Below are 18,158 nucleotides of genomic sequence, written 5' to 3'. Positions count from 1 at the left end.
CCGCGGGTCTCTCGTTTCATGAACTGAATGACCTCACTTCCGGCTCAGACGCTACCACGAGGGTACTCGGTCGCAGCTTAGACGCTGCGGTTGTGTACACTGGATATAAACCCGCCCAGACCGAGTCACAGGCCTTTAGTGTCTGCATGCACGTGGAGTCGCTCAGCGTCCGTGTCCGTTGGTGAGCGTCCGTGTCCGTTATCAGTTACCAAGAGCGGCAGTGTACACCAGTAGCGTCTGAATCCACTCAGCGTCTTTCGAGCGTCTTTGCTTGGATATGGAAGTGTGGTGAGTCTCCCTGTATCCCGCTCCCTGGAGGCAGGGTATACAGTACTAAAAATTCCTTCTACTTCTTAGTGTGCACTGTTAATTTTTAGTACCTATTGCATATGAGACCTGTATATTACTGTGTTTTCTGCATGTTATGTTGAAAAAGAACCAGTTAAACAGAAGTACAATTTTCCTACTTATGTATAAGTTATTATGGAGGTTGTATTCTCATATGACAATGTCTAATGCTTTAACATGTGACTGACTGCTAGTATGTGTGCTGACTTTTCTGTGTAATGTCAGTCCTGTTCTGACCCTCAAATCAGGTGCACTGTGGTCAGATTGATTTCACCTCTATATACTGATTATAGGGTGTGGTTCAGTCACAAAATTGTGTAGTCAATATCAGAAAAGATGTCTGTGAGCGGCAAAAGTGATGAGGAGAATTTGTCAAGCACTCCTACAGCCCTAACATGCTTATCTTGTAAGTCAGGGGTAATTGATATGTTTCAATTGGTCACTTATGAGGGTTTGTGTGCAAACTGTTTCGCTTTTCAGCGAAGTAAAAAACAGGAGTTAGTTCAACCTCCAGTAGAGCCACCATGGAATATGTTCGCAAAGACTCTGTCTTCAATAGCGGACAGGTTAGCTCCAGTAGCACCACCTCAAGGGTTAGGTTACACTATGAACCCATACATGCAGCTCCCTTCCTATGGTTTGGTTCCAGTAGCCTCTACAAGCAACCAAGGGGTAGGTAAGACTAAGACAGATACGTCTGTATGGCAGACTACACAAGAGGATACATCGGATGATGATGCGGAAACAATAGATTCAACTCCGTATGATGATCAGTCGCAGAGCTTTAGTTCAGATGATGTCGCTGAACTCATTAATGCAGTAAAGGCTGTGCTTTCTCTGGAAGAACCAGCCAAGACAGCGTTAAAAGCAAAAGCACCTGTATTCAAACGAACAAAGTCAGTGAAAGCTGAATTTCCAGCGTCAGAGGAGTTGACGGAAATGATGGATGAGTCTTGGGCAGCGCCCGGTAAAAAGTATAAGATTCCTAGGAGATGGGATTCTTATTATCCATTTCCTGCTGGAGATTGTTCGAAGAGAGAAGTTCCTCCAAAAGTAGATGCACATGTTCTGCGACTAGTGCACAAATCTGCTTTGCCACTGTCATCTACCTCTTTGAATGATGTCACAGACAGGAGGGTAGAGAGCCTATTGAAAAATATTTTTTCTCTTGTGGGTGCAGTGGTAAGACCTGCTATGGCTTCGGCCTGGGTAGCAAAGGCAATGGGCGAATGGATAGAGGAACTAGAGAATGACATCCCCTCTCCTACTAGGGAGCAAGAGGATCGTCTTTTCCGTTTAAGACAATCTGCCCAGTATTTAGAAGAAGCAGCCATTGATGTAGGCACTGTTGCTTCTAAAGCTTCAGCCCTGGCAGTAGTCGCTCGCAGAGCAGTCTGGCTATGGACCTGTAAGGCAGATGCGGAGTCCAAGAAGGAATTGGAAGCATTGCCTTTCGTGGGTAATATATTATTTGGAAAACCTTTATCGGATATCCTAGAGTCAGAGGCTGAATCGAAGAAGGTCCGATTTCCGGCTACCTACAACCCTAAGTCCAAGGGTTTAAAATTTCGCTCATTTCGCTGGCAAAGCAAAGCGAAAGGTAAAGAGGAGCCTAAATAACCCCAGTTTAAATCCAGGGGTAGGAAGCAGTGGGCTAGCAAAAAGCCAGCTTCCAAACCTGAACAAAAGCCCTCAGCCTGTAGAGACGGGCCTCCGCCTGGAGGATTCCAGGGTTGGGGGCCGACTCCTGCAATTTGCACCCACATGGCAACAGTCAACAACAGATACCTGGGTGCAGAAGGTAGTATCTCAGGGGTATGGGTTCCCATTCAGGAGGCAGCCTCCTCAAAGATTTTTTTGCACCAGCCCGTCTCGTATAGAGTCGAAGGCCAATGCCCTGCAAGAAGCAGTCCAAAAATTACTGCAGTCAGGTGTGATTGTCCCAGTACCTCCATCACAAAAGGGACAGGGGTATTACTCCAATCTGTTTCTAATCCAGAAACCAAATGGGTCATATCGACCAATTTTAAATCTGAAGATGTTGAACAATTACATATGGATCCCGAAGTTCCACATGGAGACGTTACGCTCCATAATGTTGGCTATGGAACCGGGAGACTATATGGTATCTCTGGATGTGCGGGATGCTTACCTACATGTGCCTATAGCACTATCACATCAGTGTTACCTCAGGTTTGCCATCCTCAAGGAACACTTCCAGTTCCAAGCTCTGCCCTTCGGGCTAGCTACAGCACCCAGGGTGTTTACCAAGATCATGGTGGTTATGGCAGCTTGTCTGCGCAAACAAGGGATAAGGATATTCCCATACCTAGACGACCTATTAATCTTAGCACAGTCGCAAGATTTACTGTTGAGCCATCTCCAACAGACGATAGTTTGTTTACAGAGACACGGGTGGCTCATAAATTGGGAGAAGTCGTCCCTGAATCCATCACAGCGGATGGTTCATTTGGGAGCCATATTGGATTCAGACCTACAGAGAGTTCTCTTACCAGAGAAGAAAATAGTCAAGGTGCAGGTCATGGCTCAGGAAGCGTTGCAAGCCCAGACAATGTCAGTCCATGCAGCAATGCAACTGTTGGGTCTGATGGTATCAACGTTCGACATGGTGGAATATGCGCAATTCCACTCCAGACCATTGCAGCATCTCATTTTGACAAAATGGAACGGAAATCATCAAACAATAAAGAAGCAGATGATAAAGATTCCAGTAAATGTTAAAAGGTCTCTAGCATGGTGGCTACAGACAGACCATTTAAACAAGGGGAGACCCTTTTGGATAAAAGAGTGGCAAGTCCTGACGACAGATGCCAGCCTGCAAGGTTGGGGGGCGGTACTCGGAAGCCTATGGTTCCAGGGAAAATGGACCGCAAGGGAAAGTCGCCTGCCGATAAATCTGTTAGAAATAAGAGCCATTTACTTGGCCCTAGTTCAGGCAAAGGACAATCTACAAGGAAGACCAGTCCAGATCCGCTCAGACAATGCGACGGCAGTAGCATACCTAAATCATCAAGGAGGGACTCACAGCAAGAGTCTGATGGAGGAAGTAACTCCCATTCTAAAGTGGGCAGAACTCCATCTCCCAGCATTGTCAGCAGTATTTGTCCCGGGTGTACTAAATTGGGAAGCGGATTTTCTCAGTCGGCACACCATTCAGGAAACCGAAGTGTTTCAGACACTGGTGAACAGATGGGGTCTACCGGAGATAGACCTTATGGCGTCTCGTCTAAACAACAAAGTTCCGAGGTACGGATCAAGAACAAGGGACCCAGGAGCAGTCCTGGTAGACGCACTGTCAGTAGAATGGAGGTTTCAGCTGGCATATCTGTTCCCTCCAATATCTCTGTTACCCAGAGTAGTGAGAAAGATAAAACAGGCAAAAGGAGCAATCATTCTAATAGCTCCAGCTTGGCCAAGAAGGCATTGGTACACAGATCTGTGGAGAATGTCCGTGGAAGCACCGATACTGTTCCCTCAACGTCCAGATCTGTTAATGCAGGGTCCTTGTCACAGTCATCTGGATCGCCTGTCTTTGACGGCGTGGCTGTTGAAACCTCTATCTTAGAGGCTAAAGGATTTTCAAAGCAAGTAATCCAAACCATGCTTAGAGCAAGAAAGCCTTCTTCGGCCCGTGTATATCATAGAATATGGCAAGCCTATATTCATTGGTGTTCTGGAAAAAATGACAATCCAAGAGCCTTTAAAGTAGCTAGAATTTTGGATTTTCTGCAGGCAGGATTGGATAAGGGGTTGAAGGTTGCTTCCTTGAGGGTGCAAGTCTCAGCGTTGACTGTATGGTTTCAGCAGAAGATTGCTGACCTACAGGATGTACGTACGTTTTTCCAAGGAGTAGTACATATTCAACCTCCATTTGTTCCTCCTGCAGCTCCCTGGGATTTGAATTTAGTTCTTAAATTTCTCCAGGGTCCTTTGTTTGAACCACTTGAGAGAGCGGATCTTAAGTGGTTAACGATTAAAGTTCTTTTTTTACTGGCAATGGCGTCAGCCAGAAGAGTGTCAGATTTAGGAGCATTATCATGTAAGTCTCCTTTCCTAAGTTTTTTTCCAGACAGAGCAGTTCTCAGAACGAGATCTAGTTATCTTCCAAAGGTGGTGTCAAAGTTTCACCTGAATGAAGAGATTGTAGTCCCAGCTTTTCAGGTATCGGGACTATCTGCGGGAGAAGCGTCACTGGACGTGGTCCGGTCTTTAAAAATCTATATAGATCGTACTAGTGCCATCAGGAAAACAGATTCCCTCTTTATCCTCTACGGATTCCATAGGAGAGGTTGGCCTGCTAGTAAACAGACGCTGGCGAGATGGCTCCGAGTGGTAATATCTGAAGCTTATTCTCATGCAGATCTCCCTATACCGGCTAATGTCTCTGCACACTCTACACGTAAGGTAGGTCCTTCTTGGGCAGCACAACAGGGTGCATCAGCAGAACATATATGTAAGGCAGCCACATGGTCTTCCATAAACACATTCATCAGACATTATGCCTTGGATACTTTTGCCTCTCATGACGCAGACTTCGGGCGAAAGGTCCTTCTGTGCAATCAGGAGCGTCCCCACCACTAAAATGGCTTTGGGAATCCCAATGTTATCCTGTGGATAATCCTGTGGACCCAGCCAGAGAAATAAACGTTATGGTAAGAACTTACCGTTGATAACGTGATTTCTCTTATGTCCACAGGTATCCACAGGGATCCCACCCGGACGCATCTGATTTGAGGATCTAGACAAACACTAAAAACCTCTTCCTTCTTGTATGGAAGGGTGTGCATGTGTGTTCTTATCGCCTGTACAGGTCTCTACCTAATGTTCCTGCCTATAATCGCTGTGGAAAGAACTGATCTGACTGAGTCAGTGGGCGGGACTATATAGTGGAGGCCCCAATGCATCCTGGGAGGCCAGAAAGCTCGTGACCGTGTTGGTGCCATTTTCGCTGTCGCTCGACAATATCCCAATGTTATCCTGTGGATACCTGTGGACATAAGAGAAATCACGTTATCAACGGTAAGTTCTTACCATAACGTTTATTTCTCCCGGAGGAGAAAGCCAAGGAGTTGTCGTCTCTAGTCAGAGATCTCTTAAACCAAAACAGGTCTCGGTGCATCACTGCACGCGAGTCCTGGGAAAAATGGTAGCTTCCTACGAAGCAATTCCATTCGGCAGGTTCCATGCAAGAATCTTTCAGTGGGATCTGTTGGACAAGTGGTCCGGATCCCATCTTCAGATGCATCGGCTGATAACCCTGTCTCCAAGGACCAGGGTGTCTCTGCTGTGGTGGCTGCAGAGTGCTCATCTTCTAGAGGGCCGCAGATTCGGCATACAGGACTGGGTCCTGGTGACCACGGATGCCAGCCTTCGAGGCTGGGGGGCAGTCACACAGGGAAGAAACTTCCAAGGGCTATGGTCAAGCCAGGAGATTTCCCTACACATAAATATTCTGGAACTAAGGGCCATCTATAATGCCCTAAGTCAGGCAAGACCCCTGCTTCAAAACCAGCCGGTACTGATCCAGTCAGACAACATCACGGCGGTCGCCCATGTAAACCGACAGGGCGGCACGAGAAGCAGGACGGCGATGGCAGAAGCCACAAGGATTCTCCGATGGGCGGAAAATCACGTGTTAGCACTGTCAGCAGTGTTCATTCCAGGAGTGGACAACTGGGAAGCAGACTTCCTCAGCAGGCACGACCTCCACCCGGGAGAGTGGGGACTTCATCCAGAAGTCTTTCAGCTGATTGTAAATCGCTGGGAACGGCCACAGGTGGACATGATGGCGTCCCGCCTCAACAAAAAGCTAGAAAGATATTGCGCCAGGTCGAGAGACCCTCAGGCAATAGCTGTGGACGCTCTAGTGACACCGTGGGTGTACCAGTCGGTTTATGTGTTCCCTCCTCTTCCTCTCATACCCAAGGTACTGAGGATAATAAGAAGGAGAAGAGTAAGAACTATACTCAATGTTCCGGATTGGCCAAGAAGAGCTTGGTACCCAGAACTTCAAGAAATGATCTCAGAGGACCCATGGCCTCTGCCGCTCAGACAGGACCTGCTGCAGCAGGGGCCCTGTCTGTTCCAAGACTTACCGCGGCTGCGTTTGACGGCATGGCAGTTGAACGCCGGATCCTGAAGGAAAAGGGCATTCCGGAGGAAGTCATCCCTACGCTGATTAAAGCTAGGAAAGAAGTGACCGCAAACCATTATCACCGCATATGGCGAAAATATGTTGCGTGGTGTGAGGCCAGGAAGGCCCCAACGGAGGAATTTCAGCTGGGCCGTTTTCTGCACTTCCTACAGTCAGGGGTGACTATGGGCCTAAAATTGGGTTCCATTAAGGTCCAGATTTCGGCTCTATTGATTTTCTTCCAGAAAGAACTGGCTTCACTACCGGAAGTTCAGACATTTGTTAAGGGAGTGCTGCATATTCAGCCCCCTTTTGTGCCCCCAGTGGCACCTTGGGATCGTGGTGTTGAATTTCCTTAAGTCACATTGGTTTGAACCACTTAAAACCGTGGATTTAAAATATCTCACGTGGAAAGTGGTCATGCTGTTAGCCTTGGATTCGGCCAGGCGTGTGTCAGAATTGGCGGCTTTATCATGTAAAAGCCCTTATCTGATTTTCCATATGGATAGGGCGGAATTGAGGACTCGTCCCCAATTTCTCCCAAAGGTGGTTTCAGCTTTTCATTTGAACCAGCCTATTGTGGTGCCTGCGGCTACTCGTGACTTGGAGGATTCCAAGTTGCTGGACGTAGTCCGGGCACTAAAAATCTATGTTTCCAGGACAGCTGGAGTCAGAAAGACTGACTCGCTATTTATCCTGCATGCACCCAACAAGTTGGGTGCGCCTGCTTCAAAGCAGACTATTGCTCGCTGGATCTGTAGCACGATTCAACTTGCACATTCTGCGGCTGGACTGCCGCATCCTAAATCTGTAAAAGCCCATTCCACGAGGAAGGTGGGCTCTTCTTGGGCGGCTGCCCGAGGGGTCTCGGCTTTACAACTTTGCCGAGCAGCTACTTGGTCGGGGTCAAACACATTTGCTAAATTCTACAAGTTTGATACCCTGGCTGAGGAGGACCTAGAGTTCGCTCATTCGGTGCTGCAGAGTTATCCGCACTCTCCCGCCCATTTGGGAGCTTTGGTATAATCCCCATGGTCCTTACGGAGTTCCCAGCATCCACTTAGGACGTTAGAGAAAATAAGATTTTACTCACCGGTAAATCTATTTCTCGTAGTCCGTAGTGGATGCTGGGCGCCCGTCCCAAGTGCGAATTGTCTGCAATACTTGTATATAGTTATTGGTTAACTAAAGGGTTATTGTTGAGCCATCTGTTGAGAGGCTCAGTTATATTTCATACTGTTAACTGGGTATTGTATCACGAGTTATACACTGTGATTGGTGTGGCTGGTATGAGTCTTACCCGGGATTCCAAATCCTTTCCTTTTATTGTGTCAGCTCTTCCGGGCACAGTATCCTAACTGAGGTCTGGAGGAGGGTCATAGAGGGAGGAGCCAGTGCACACCAGTTAGACCAAAAGCTTTCTTTTAGTTGTGCCCAGTCTCCTGCGGAGCCGCTATTCCCCATGGTCCTTACGGAGTCCCAGCATCCACTTAGGACGTCAGAGAAAAGGAGAAGCATGAGAGAACCAGGGTAGTGAACAGAGTTAATCCCAGGAAGGACTCTCCATAGAATGTTTATGGGACCTGGGTCGGAAGACCCATGTCTCTTGTTCACACTGCCCCATAACCCAGTTCCCATTAACATCCTATGGAGAGTTAGCTAACTGGTACCTGGAGATGTCATCTCCAAGCACCGGCAGAGGAGAAGCCCCAGGAATTACCTGGGTCCAGCCTGTGGTGTGAAAGGGTTTCTAGCTAATGTGAAACAGCTTGAAACCAGTGTTCAGTGACCCGGGCTGTACCCAAGATCTTGGTATGAAAGGGGTTCAATCCATGTCCTCACATAACCCTCAGTAATAATTAAAGTAACATTAGAAAGCAGCTTCTTTATTTTATACCCCATAATAACCTTCTAGTACCAGACAGGGGTTGGGTACGATATCATGGTTACTCAGCATGCTGACAATTAGAATCCCGGCAGCGGAATCAACGAACCAATGTTCAAATTCCCAACTAATTTTAGTAAGTTTTGTAACTCTAACCACCCCCTCCCACAGCCTAAACCTATCATAGAGGGAGGAGCCAGTGCACACCAGGTAGTCCTAAAGCTTTCTTTAGTTGTGCCCAGTCTCCTGCGGAGCCGCTATTCCCCATGGTCCTTACGGAGTTCCCAGCATCCACTACGGACTACGAGAAATAGATTTACCGGTGAGTAAAATCTTATTTTTCCTCACATGGTAAATTACTGTTATCGAGCAATAACCCAAAATCCAGGATAAGTTCCCAGACCTATGTGTTAACACGGGGCTCAAATTCAGATCATTGGACCCCCTGTGCTACTACTACTACTACTACTATCCACATAGACATCTATGGGGAATATACAGACCTGTGACGAACGAAGCAGCGAGAGCCACCTTGATAGTTATGCTATCCCAGGGGGTCCCATGTTTTGAACTTGATCCTTAACATTGCACAAACACCTGATTGGGGGATTTCTGTTGAAAAGAAATCCCCATTAACTGCAACCTGTGGGCTGCATTCAGGATTAATTTAATAGTCCCGGGGGATCAAATAGCCTGTTGGAAATTACATACGTCCCAACATGACCCTCTCCAAGAGGGACAGAATGCTCTGCTCCTGGACTTCCCTCTTAATGTATGATTGCCATCATCTGTACTGAAACACCTTTCTTACCCATTAACCTGTTCAACACAGGTGGCGGCTATCATGAATTAGGAGAAAAGTCCAGAAGCAGAGCATTGTGTCCCTCCTGGAGAGGGTAATGTTGGGAGGTATGAAATTACCACGGCTAATTTATTTCCCCCCTATGTGTCTGTCAGTGGGTGTCCAGGCAATAGTACAATTTGACTGATAACACTTATTAACATTCATTTTATTGTCAATTATAGTTATTTTCTGGTAACTTTGTGGTGCTGATTCTGAATGTGCTCTGATTTCATACCCTCCAGCTGTACTTTTTTGCAGGTACAGTACCTTTTTTTTATGGTCTGTACCGCTTTTTGGCTCTCCAAACTTCCATTGAAAGTATAGGAAATGGGCCCTTAATCCACGGCCATGCTCCCTTTTCGAATTTTTACCGATATTTTTATGTGTAAAATGTTGGAGGGTATGTAATTTGTGAGATACGTAAACAAGAAACAAAAAAAACGAAACAGACAATGCAAACAGCTCAATTGTCATTTGCCGATCACTCTTAAGGGGGTACACACAGGGAGATTTCTCCTAGAGATGTGTGCTGAGCGTTCTCAGCACACATCTCTCCCCCGCTCAGTACACAGCGCAATGTGTGCTGAGCGAAGGGGGGAAGGGAGGAGGGACAGGAACGCTCACCTCACCCAACGGTGAGGTGGGCCATCTAACTAGATTTGGCATGCATGCATACCAAATCTAGGGTCATCGATAGCGACTCGCGGGGCCGTGCATCGCTATCACTATGGACATACATACGGAGTGATCCGTGCTTAATTTCTAAGCAGTCTAGTCAGTCACCTCCAATTAAGTCAACTGATATTGTTACACCCACTTACACTCACATCCTCTTCAGTAGGGATAATTTCCCATGAGGTAATTTCTGTTGAGTGAAGGGTGCATATATGACAAGACTCAGTGGGATTAACTATTATAAGATATAGACAGCTGTTTGAAAATATTACATTAAAAGTGATCAAATATTGGTAACATATATGCTTATATAGCAACCTTGAGAGGCTTGCATATCAAAAACCACACGTGGACACGCTTTTTAATTCTTTATTCACATTTCTTTTTCTTATTCACATATGTGTTAGTCTTTGATTTTAACCTTTATGTTTCACTGTAGTCTGGGATAATAATAATAGCATATATTTTATTTTAATGCATATCTAATAAAGGTTATATTTTATGATAAATTTACTCCTTTCTAGTGCGTCAACAATACAGATTTCCTCTTGTTTTTTCCCTCCAAATTCTAGTCTATGCACACTGTAGTTGACAGCACCCCCTAAGTATACTGAACATTGCTAAAAATTTGAGAAAAGGGTCTTCTATTAAGTGGGTATATGGTGACGAATCACATACGCCCACAATACTTTAACATTATATTAAGTGTGCAGATACCAAGTCTTTGTAGATCTGGTTGGCAACCAGGCTACCTGCTTCGTGGGACTTAGACGGGGGACCGAACCAATGTCCTGAGGGTTAATGGTTCGTAATCCCAGCTGACAGGGCACTGAGCTCCTGAAGTACTGATCACACATTGTTAGTATGTGTGCCCACTCCAGCAGCTAGCCGCCACCCTCTAACAGGGGCCGAAGATCGTCAGCTGTGAGTGTTACACCGGGGTCCCGGTGCAGTATTGGTTGATTGATTATAATGCTAATCACACAATTATATAGCACCAAATTCACTGTGCCCCCCCCCCTGTTTTGCACCCTGATACTTGTTCAGTAGTGGAGGAGGACCAGCGTTGTCTCTGCAGCCTGAGGAGAGAGAGAAAATGGCGCTGAGCAGTGTGCTGGCTGACTGAGGAGGAAGCTCCACTCTTCAATGGCGTGTTTGTGTTTCTCCTCAGCTTTTATGAGGTAATTTTTTTTACTGGCGGGGGTAGGACTGTGCCTCAGCAACTTATGCCCCTTATTTATGCCAGTTTCCATAAGTTTCATGCTGCCCAGTACGCCCCGCGCCCAGCACCCTGCAGTGCCTGCGTATGTGTGGGCAACATGGCGCGCTGCACACCCGCCAGCCGTGCGGTACCTTTAGCCGTCACTTTCTTGATTGAAGATCTGTCTTCTAACACTCACCTGTCTTCTGGCTCTGTGACGGCGTGCTGTGGGAGTGAGCATCTAGGCACGGCTAGCGTTCCGTTCCCTTCGGGAGCTAATGGTGTCCTGTCACCCAGAAGCAGAGCCATGAAACTCTTTTTAGGAAGTTGGTTCCTACTTCTGCCCCCTCAGTCCCACGAAGCAGGGAAACTGTTGCCAGCAGTTCTCCCTGAAAATAAAAAACCTAACATAAGTCTTTTCAGAGAAACTCAGTAGAGCTCCTCAGAGTGCATCCAGTCTGCCTGGGCACATTTCTAAAACTGAGGTCTGGAGGAGGGGCATAGAGGGAGGAGCCAGTTCACACCCTTGAAAAGTCTTAAAGTGCTCATGGCTCCTGCGGAACCGTCTATACCCCATGGTCATGAAATGGACCCCAGCATCCTCTATGGACTAGGAGAAAAGGATTAACCGGCAGGTATTAAAATCCTGTTTTTCTCTTAATTGCAAGTAAAAATTATTAAAAATACAGCCCACCCATAAATCATCACTTATGTATTCAGGGCCTGATTCAGAGCTGGTCAGAAGTTGAATGCCGCATTTAAGCAGCATTGAATTCCCATCCGATCTCTAGGAGGAGCATGCAAGAGACGTCTCAGTAGAAGAGACTCCTCCTCATCACGGATTTAATTAATTGTATGAACAATCGTTTTTGGCCATACCGTCATTATCCTAGTCCCCTCTCTTTGTAACATCAACAGCTTCTCATTGTATCTCTATAGTGCCCATTATGTGTTTCAGCAAACACTCCACATGGGGTAAGAGGTAAACAAAGAGGAGTTTTTTCTTCATGCCCCATCCAGCCCCTTTCTGGTTTACCCAATACCAGGGAAGATGTTAATAATTTACCTGTCCATGGGAAGGAAATGACAGCCTGAAACGTTGGCCATGGTTAAAGAGACAGAGATTGGCCCAAAAGAGCTGAGTATCAGTCAGAACACAGAGTTCTGGTTCCTACCAGCTGTGCTGTTTGGGTAAGACCTGATCTAAAGGATGGAGATCTGGATCTTACTTTGATGTACTGTGTTATACTATTTGTGTTGGCATGCTATAGATAAAGCATGTCTGGATATATATACCAGGTTGGTTTTGCCGTGTAAATGATTGCCAGTTTAAAAATACAGGCAGACTTGCCTGAAGTCCCGCAGAGCCTACAACTTGCAGGCTTGTTCATTTCACCACAAGTATAAATGCCTTTGTGTTCTGTGGGGCTTGAGCATGTCCCCATAATGCGATGGGCCATCACCTAGTCCTCTGGCCAAGAGTCCAGCTGTCTAAAGCCTGAGGTGCTAAATGCCTTTGTGTTCTTTGGGGCTAGATGTGTCCCCATAAGGCGATGGGCCATAAGAATATGAAAAATCCCAAAGATAGGAAGATCATACCAAAGGCATGGGAGTCTACCTGAACTAATTATGATGAAAAGTAATGTTTGTGGGGTTCTTATTACCTGTTTTTTTGCTTGGAATTGGTAGCATCCTGGGAGATCTAAGGTAGAGAAAAATGAGGAAGAAACTATCCAGCCCTGCTGGGATGCATTCGATATCCCGGCTGTCAGGATACCGACAACTATTCTCCCTCTTGGGGTGTCCACGACACCTCTGGAGGGCAAATAAATAATGCGCACCACCGTGCCCGCAGCGTGGTGTGTGCAGTGATCCCGCAAGGGGCTCTTTTGCACTTGCCCCGCTGCTGGAATTCCGGTGGTCGGGAACCCAGCGCCAGGTATGCTGGGTGCCGGGATCCCGACAGCCGGGATATCGATACCAACCCGCCCTGCCAAGGACTCCAATACCTCACCAGTACCCAGAGTTCTGGAGAATGTTGGATCAAGCAATCCTTGCATTTGGATTGGGTGTTTAGAGAATCTGAAGTAGCAAGTAATACAAGCGGTAATGGAGATCCTGATGACAATATTTGCCCTGATGAATTTTGGTTGTGTTGAAGAAATGTGATTACCCCGCCTGGGATTTTGTGATGTGCAACGATATAGGAGGCTAATATTAATACGCATCTCCAGGTATTTGAGAATCTGATGGCTCTGTATAATGTGACCACAAAAGAATAGGCCTAACATATGAGCCTGAAGTCTTATGTTGGACTCATTCCAAATGTTAAGCGTGGACTCCTGTGAAGATTATGATAAAGTAAAACAAGCCTTGCAGGCTCCGTTCCACGTCACTCTTGAGACGTACTGGCATAGATTTGGGGTATTTAATAAAAGATCAATGTTATAGAAATCTGGGTTACAGGATTCCAGATGATCCTTAACCTTAGTTGATCTGTACATGGTTCCTGGTCACAGCTACTTGAGCAACAAAGTGTAGCCATGTCACTGCTGGAAGATGAAGACAAGAGATCCACATTGCTCTGGATCTGCCTGTATTGGGAGACTGATCATGGCATTGGGAAGTGGGAAGACTGCCAACTAAAGTTATCCAAGGTAGTGATCTAGGACAGATTGGTGTCCCACTTTGCTGAAGCTGTTACTAACAGCCAGGTTAGGATACTACAAGCCCTGGAACCAAGCCGCATATCAAGCAGCATTGCAGCAAACCATAACCAATTCCGTCAGTCTGCACACTTATGCTGGTGTACTCCCAAAACAAGAAGAGCTGGATCTCATACCTCACAAACCCTCTAGCTTGGAAATCATAGTTGGTCCCATGGGAGAGACCAGCCCCTCCATCCAGAATTTATATGGGAGAGGAATGTGATTGTATTGGGATTAACAAACACAGCTTGGCCTCAACACCTGTCCAACCAAACCAGGAACCAGGGTACGGGCCAAATCCGCTCTTTTCTCTTTTGTTGTGTTTCTGTATAAAAGTAGTCTCTATCCAACTGATTGCCAGCAGCTGTGGTGAAATGCCTTTCTTATTCATAAACCTGTTTAAAACAGGTGACTGCAATCTTAAATTAGGAGGGAAGTCCAGAAGCAGAGCATTTTGTCCCTCCTGGAGAGGGTCATGTTGGGAGGTATGTAACTGTGCTGTACAAATTTTAATGGTCTCTCTACCTATGTCGATTTTACATAATGTAAAAGAATGTGTCTTAATATCGGATATCTAGATATTGTTTACATTTTTTTATGTTCATTAATACTGCTGTCTGTTTACATTCAGAGTTTTAAAAATGGAGATTTGAGTTTCTTGGCTCAGTTACTTGAACTTTTCATTCTTCCTTTTTCTAATTTTTTTAGTGACAATGCTTGAATGCTGGTTAGTGAGTAAAGAAAATGCATGTCATAGAATCAAACTACCTCATGCAGAGGCAGTGGTAATTGGACGAGGACCAGAGACGAAAATAGTGGATAAAAAGTGTTCCAGACAACAAGGTAATGTACTAACAGAAACATTTAGGGGGAATGCACCCTAACAATTTCTGGAAACATTGGTAATGACCCCAGCATATGAACTTCCTAACATTGTACAAGGGTCAATTTGCTTGATTTGGGTTTTTCTTTTTTTTACTTTTTGTTTATATATGTTTACTTTTAAATGAAATCTAAGGTAGAAAGGAAAGCAGAAAAATACCAATGATCAATTTAATTTTTTAAAGGGGGAAGGGGGTTATACTAGGACATCCGTGCTAAATGCATTCCATCAAAAGTTAGGGATGTTCAGGATTTCTCATTCCCCCCCCCCAACTTCTTACGGAATATGTTGATGTTTTCAGTGGGGCTCCACTTAATTGAATGTGTTTAGGGGAAATTGGAGGATTATAAAGCATTCATTGTTATTCTCTGATGATTTGCTCTTCCTGTTTGTTTTCATGTTTCTGATTGAAGTAGAACAGTTTTTTGGAGCTTCCAGCAAAGCACCAGCCAATAACAAAGATGATTGCATTGGTGTTACCTACGTTCTAAATGTCATTACGGAACTAAATTAGTACACAATTTATTTCTCTTACTTCCTTAGAGGATGCTGGGGTCCAATTTAGTACCGTGGTGTATAGACGGATCCACTAGGAGCAACTGGCACTTTAAGAGTTTAATAGTGTGGGCTGGCCCCTCCCTCTATGCCCCTCCTACCAGACTCCGTTTAGAAAATATGCCCGGAGTTGCCGGTCACAGCTAGGGGAGCTCCTAGGAATTTTCTTAGTTTTATTTTTTGATAAAAATTTAGAGTTTCTTGTTTTACAGGGAGGCTGCTGACAACAGCCTCCCTGCTTCGTGGGACTTAGGGGGGGAGTAGGAACCAACTTCCTGAAGAGTTAATGGTTCTCTACTCCGCTGACAGGACACTGAGCTTCTGAGGGTGCTGATTGCAAGCACGCGAGGCGACTGCAGAACGGCCGACACCCCCTAACAGAGCCAGAAGAAAAAAGAGTGGTGAGTACAGCGCCGGCGTCCCGGTTAGCGGGTCGCCGGCGGGTATGGTGGCACAAGGGTTGGAGCGCAGCGCTGACCAGGCTGAGCTCCGGGAAGGCTCAGCAGCATTCACATGCAGCACTTGAGGGGCGCCTGAGCCAGCGCATTACACTCTAAACTGGTCACAAGTTAACAGGGACTAATCCCACTGTTAACACACACACAAATCCTCAGGCCAGTATATAAATAAGTGCTGGAAGCCGCGTGCCATTACAGGGGGCGGGGATTCCTCTCAGAGCAGATCCAGCACTCACCAGCGCCATTTTCTCCCTGCAGATCATAGGAACAGGACGCTGACAGGGAGCGCTGCCCTCCACATAACTCCAGCTATACTTCTGCGGTACCAGGGTGTTTTAGACAGCGGGGGAGTGTGATAATAATACTAACTATCCTATTAAGGTTAGTTAGTCAGTGCCCGCTTTTATCCTAATAACTGCCTACAAGGGCGCTGTGTGGCTGGCTCCTTGTACTCTGGGGTAAACTGTGTCTGACATTTTTCCAGGTCTGTGTGTGTAAGTGTGTATAAACCACATTACCATGTCTAAGGACTCTGTGTCCTGTGCTGCATGCAATATGCTTTCTCAGCCTTCTGAATCCGAACCCCCATGGGTGGATTCTTTAAGGGGAATGATATCCCAGATTTCTACTAGGATGTCACATACTGAAAAGGAGACGCAGTTTTTGAGAAAATCTGTGGAGGGCTTGACGTATTCAGCACCCTCTACTTCGTCTAAAAACCCACCTCCATACCTGCAAAAATGTATGCTTGCCCAGATAATGCAAGCTGACACTGATACCGACTCTGATACAGGGGACGGTGATGGGGATATGCAAAGGGGGGGGATGCATCCCTATCTAAGGAGATGCAATTAATGATTGAAGCAATTAGGGATGTTTTGCATATTTCTGAGAAGGTACCTGAGCAAGAAGAAGAATCTTATTTGACAGTAAATGAGAAATCCTCCCTTACCTTCTCTGGGAAAACCCAGAGAAAAAATTCCAGATCCCTAAGAGAATTCTCATTGCTTTTCCTTTCCCTGAAGAGTACAGAAAAAAGTGGGAAAACCCACCTATAGTAGACGCTTCTGTATCTAGGTTATCTAAAAAGGTGGTTTTACCTGTTCCCGGTTCAACCACCTTAAAGGAGCCTGCTGACCGCAAGATTGAGACTACGCTCAAATCGCTATACGCTACTACAGGCGTGGCTTTAAGGCCCACTATTGCGTGTATTTCTAAAGCTATAGCAAAGTGTTCAGGCACATTACTAGAGGAATTAGATACTATGGATAGGAGTGACATTGACTTGTTTTTACGTCACATACAGGACTCTGCAGGTTTTATGGTTGAGGCCATGAAGGACATTGGCCTGCTAAATGCAAGGGCTACTTCCATGGCAGTCTCGGCATGTAGAGGTCTTTGGTTACGCCAATGGACTGCGGATGCAGAATCCAAGAAAAGTGTGGAGAACCTACCCTTCACAGGTCAGGCCCTGTTTGGGGAATTGCTGGATGCGTGGATCTCCACGGCAACTGTGGGTAAGTCAACTTTTCTTCCCTCCGCAGCTGCATCGGCTCGGAAATCTTATGCTACGCCTCCACTGCAGTCCTTTCGGACCGCAAAATTTAAAAAAATGCAACCCCCCTCCCCGCACCTACTTTAGCATGATGGTGGACCTCCCAGCCTGGACATCGGGCAGGTGGGAGCGAGACTAAGAGATTTCAGTCTCGTCTGGACGTCATCGTGCCTGGACCCCTGGGTGACAGATATTGTTGCCCAGGGGTACAGATTGGAGTTTCAGCAACTCCCACCTCACATTCTTCAAATCAGGCTTACAAGGTTCGCTGACGGAAAGTGCTATCCTACAAGAAGCCATTCAAAAGTTGGTACGAACAAATGTCATTGTTCCAGTTCCACCTTGTCATTGTTCCAGTACCGAAACCGGACGGTTCGGTGAGACCTATATTGAACTTAGTCATTGAACCACTACTTAAGGGTGTTCCAATTCAAGATGGAGTCTCTAAGAGCAGTGATATCAGGTCTGGAAGAGAGGGAATTCCTGGTATCCCTGGATATCAGGGATGTGTACCTTGACATTCCGATCTGGCCGTCTCACCAGGCCTATCTGCGGTTTGCACTACAGGACTGTCACTATCAGTTCCAGACATTACCATTTGGCCTCTCCACAGCACCGAGGGTGTTCAACAAGGTCATGGCGGGGATGATGCTCCTCTGAAGAATACAGGGAGTGAACATAATTCCATATCTGGACGATCTGCTGATAAAGGCATCTTCAAGGGAGAGACTGTTGCAGAGTATTGCTCTCTCAACTCAACTACTTTGGGAACACTGGTGGATCCTGAACCTTCCAAAGTCATATTTGGAACCGACAAGTAGACTGCCCTTCCTGGGGATGATTCTTGACACGGAAGTGCAGAGGGTGTTTCTACCGGTGGAGAAAGCATTGG

The 18,158-nt window shown here is 46.2% G+C and overlaps 1 protein-coding gene across 3 annotated transcripts in view; it reads left to right on the top strand.

Annotated features, from left to right (window-relative positions):
- The window catches only part of APTX (aprataxin), a 94,161-nt gene that overhangs the window by 15,312 nt on the left and 60,691 nt on the right, over nt 1–18,158 (top strand). For 2 of the 3 annotated variants that reach the window (XM_063920058.1, XM_063920056.1), the window contains exon 2: nt 14,524–14,658. In XM_063920058.1, coding sequence (XP_063776128.1) covers nt 14,529–14,658 — 130 coding nt within the window. In that variant the 5' untranslated portion in view covers nt 14,524–14,528. Of the gene's footprint in view, nt 1–10,994; nt 11,088–14,523; nt 14,659–18,158 lie in introns of those variants that run through there. The other variant, XM_063920057.1, reaches the window with a different exon arrangement.

This window comes from Pseudophryne corroboree, chromosome 1 (genome assembly GCF_028390025.1).
Source record: "Pseudophryne corroboree isolate aPseCor3 chromosome 1, aPseCor3.hap2, whole genome shotgun sequence".
Lineage (NCBI taxonomy): Eukaryota > Metazoa > Chordata > Amphibia > Anura > Myobatrachidae > Pseudophryne > Pseudophryne corroboree.
This window is presented reverse-complemented; position numbering and strand designations above follow the sequence as displayed.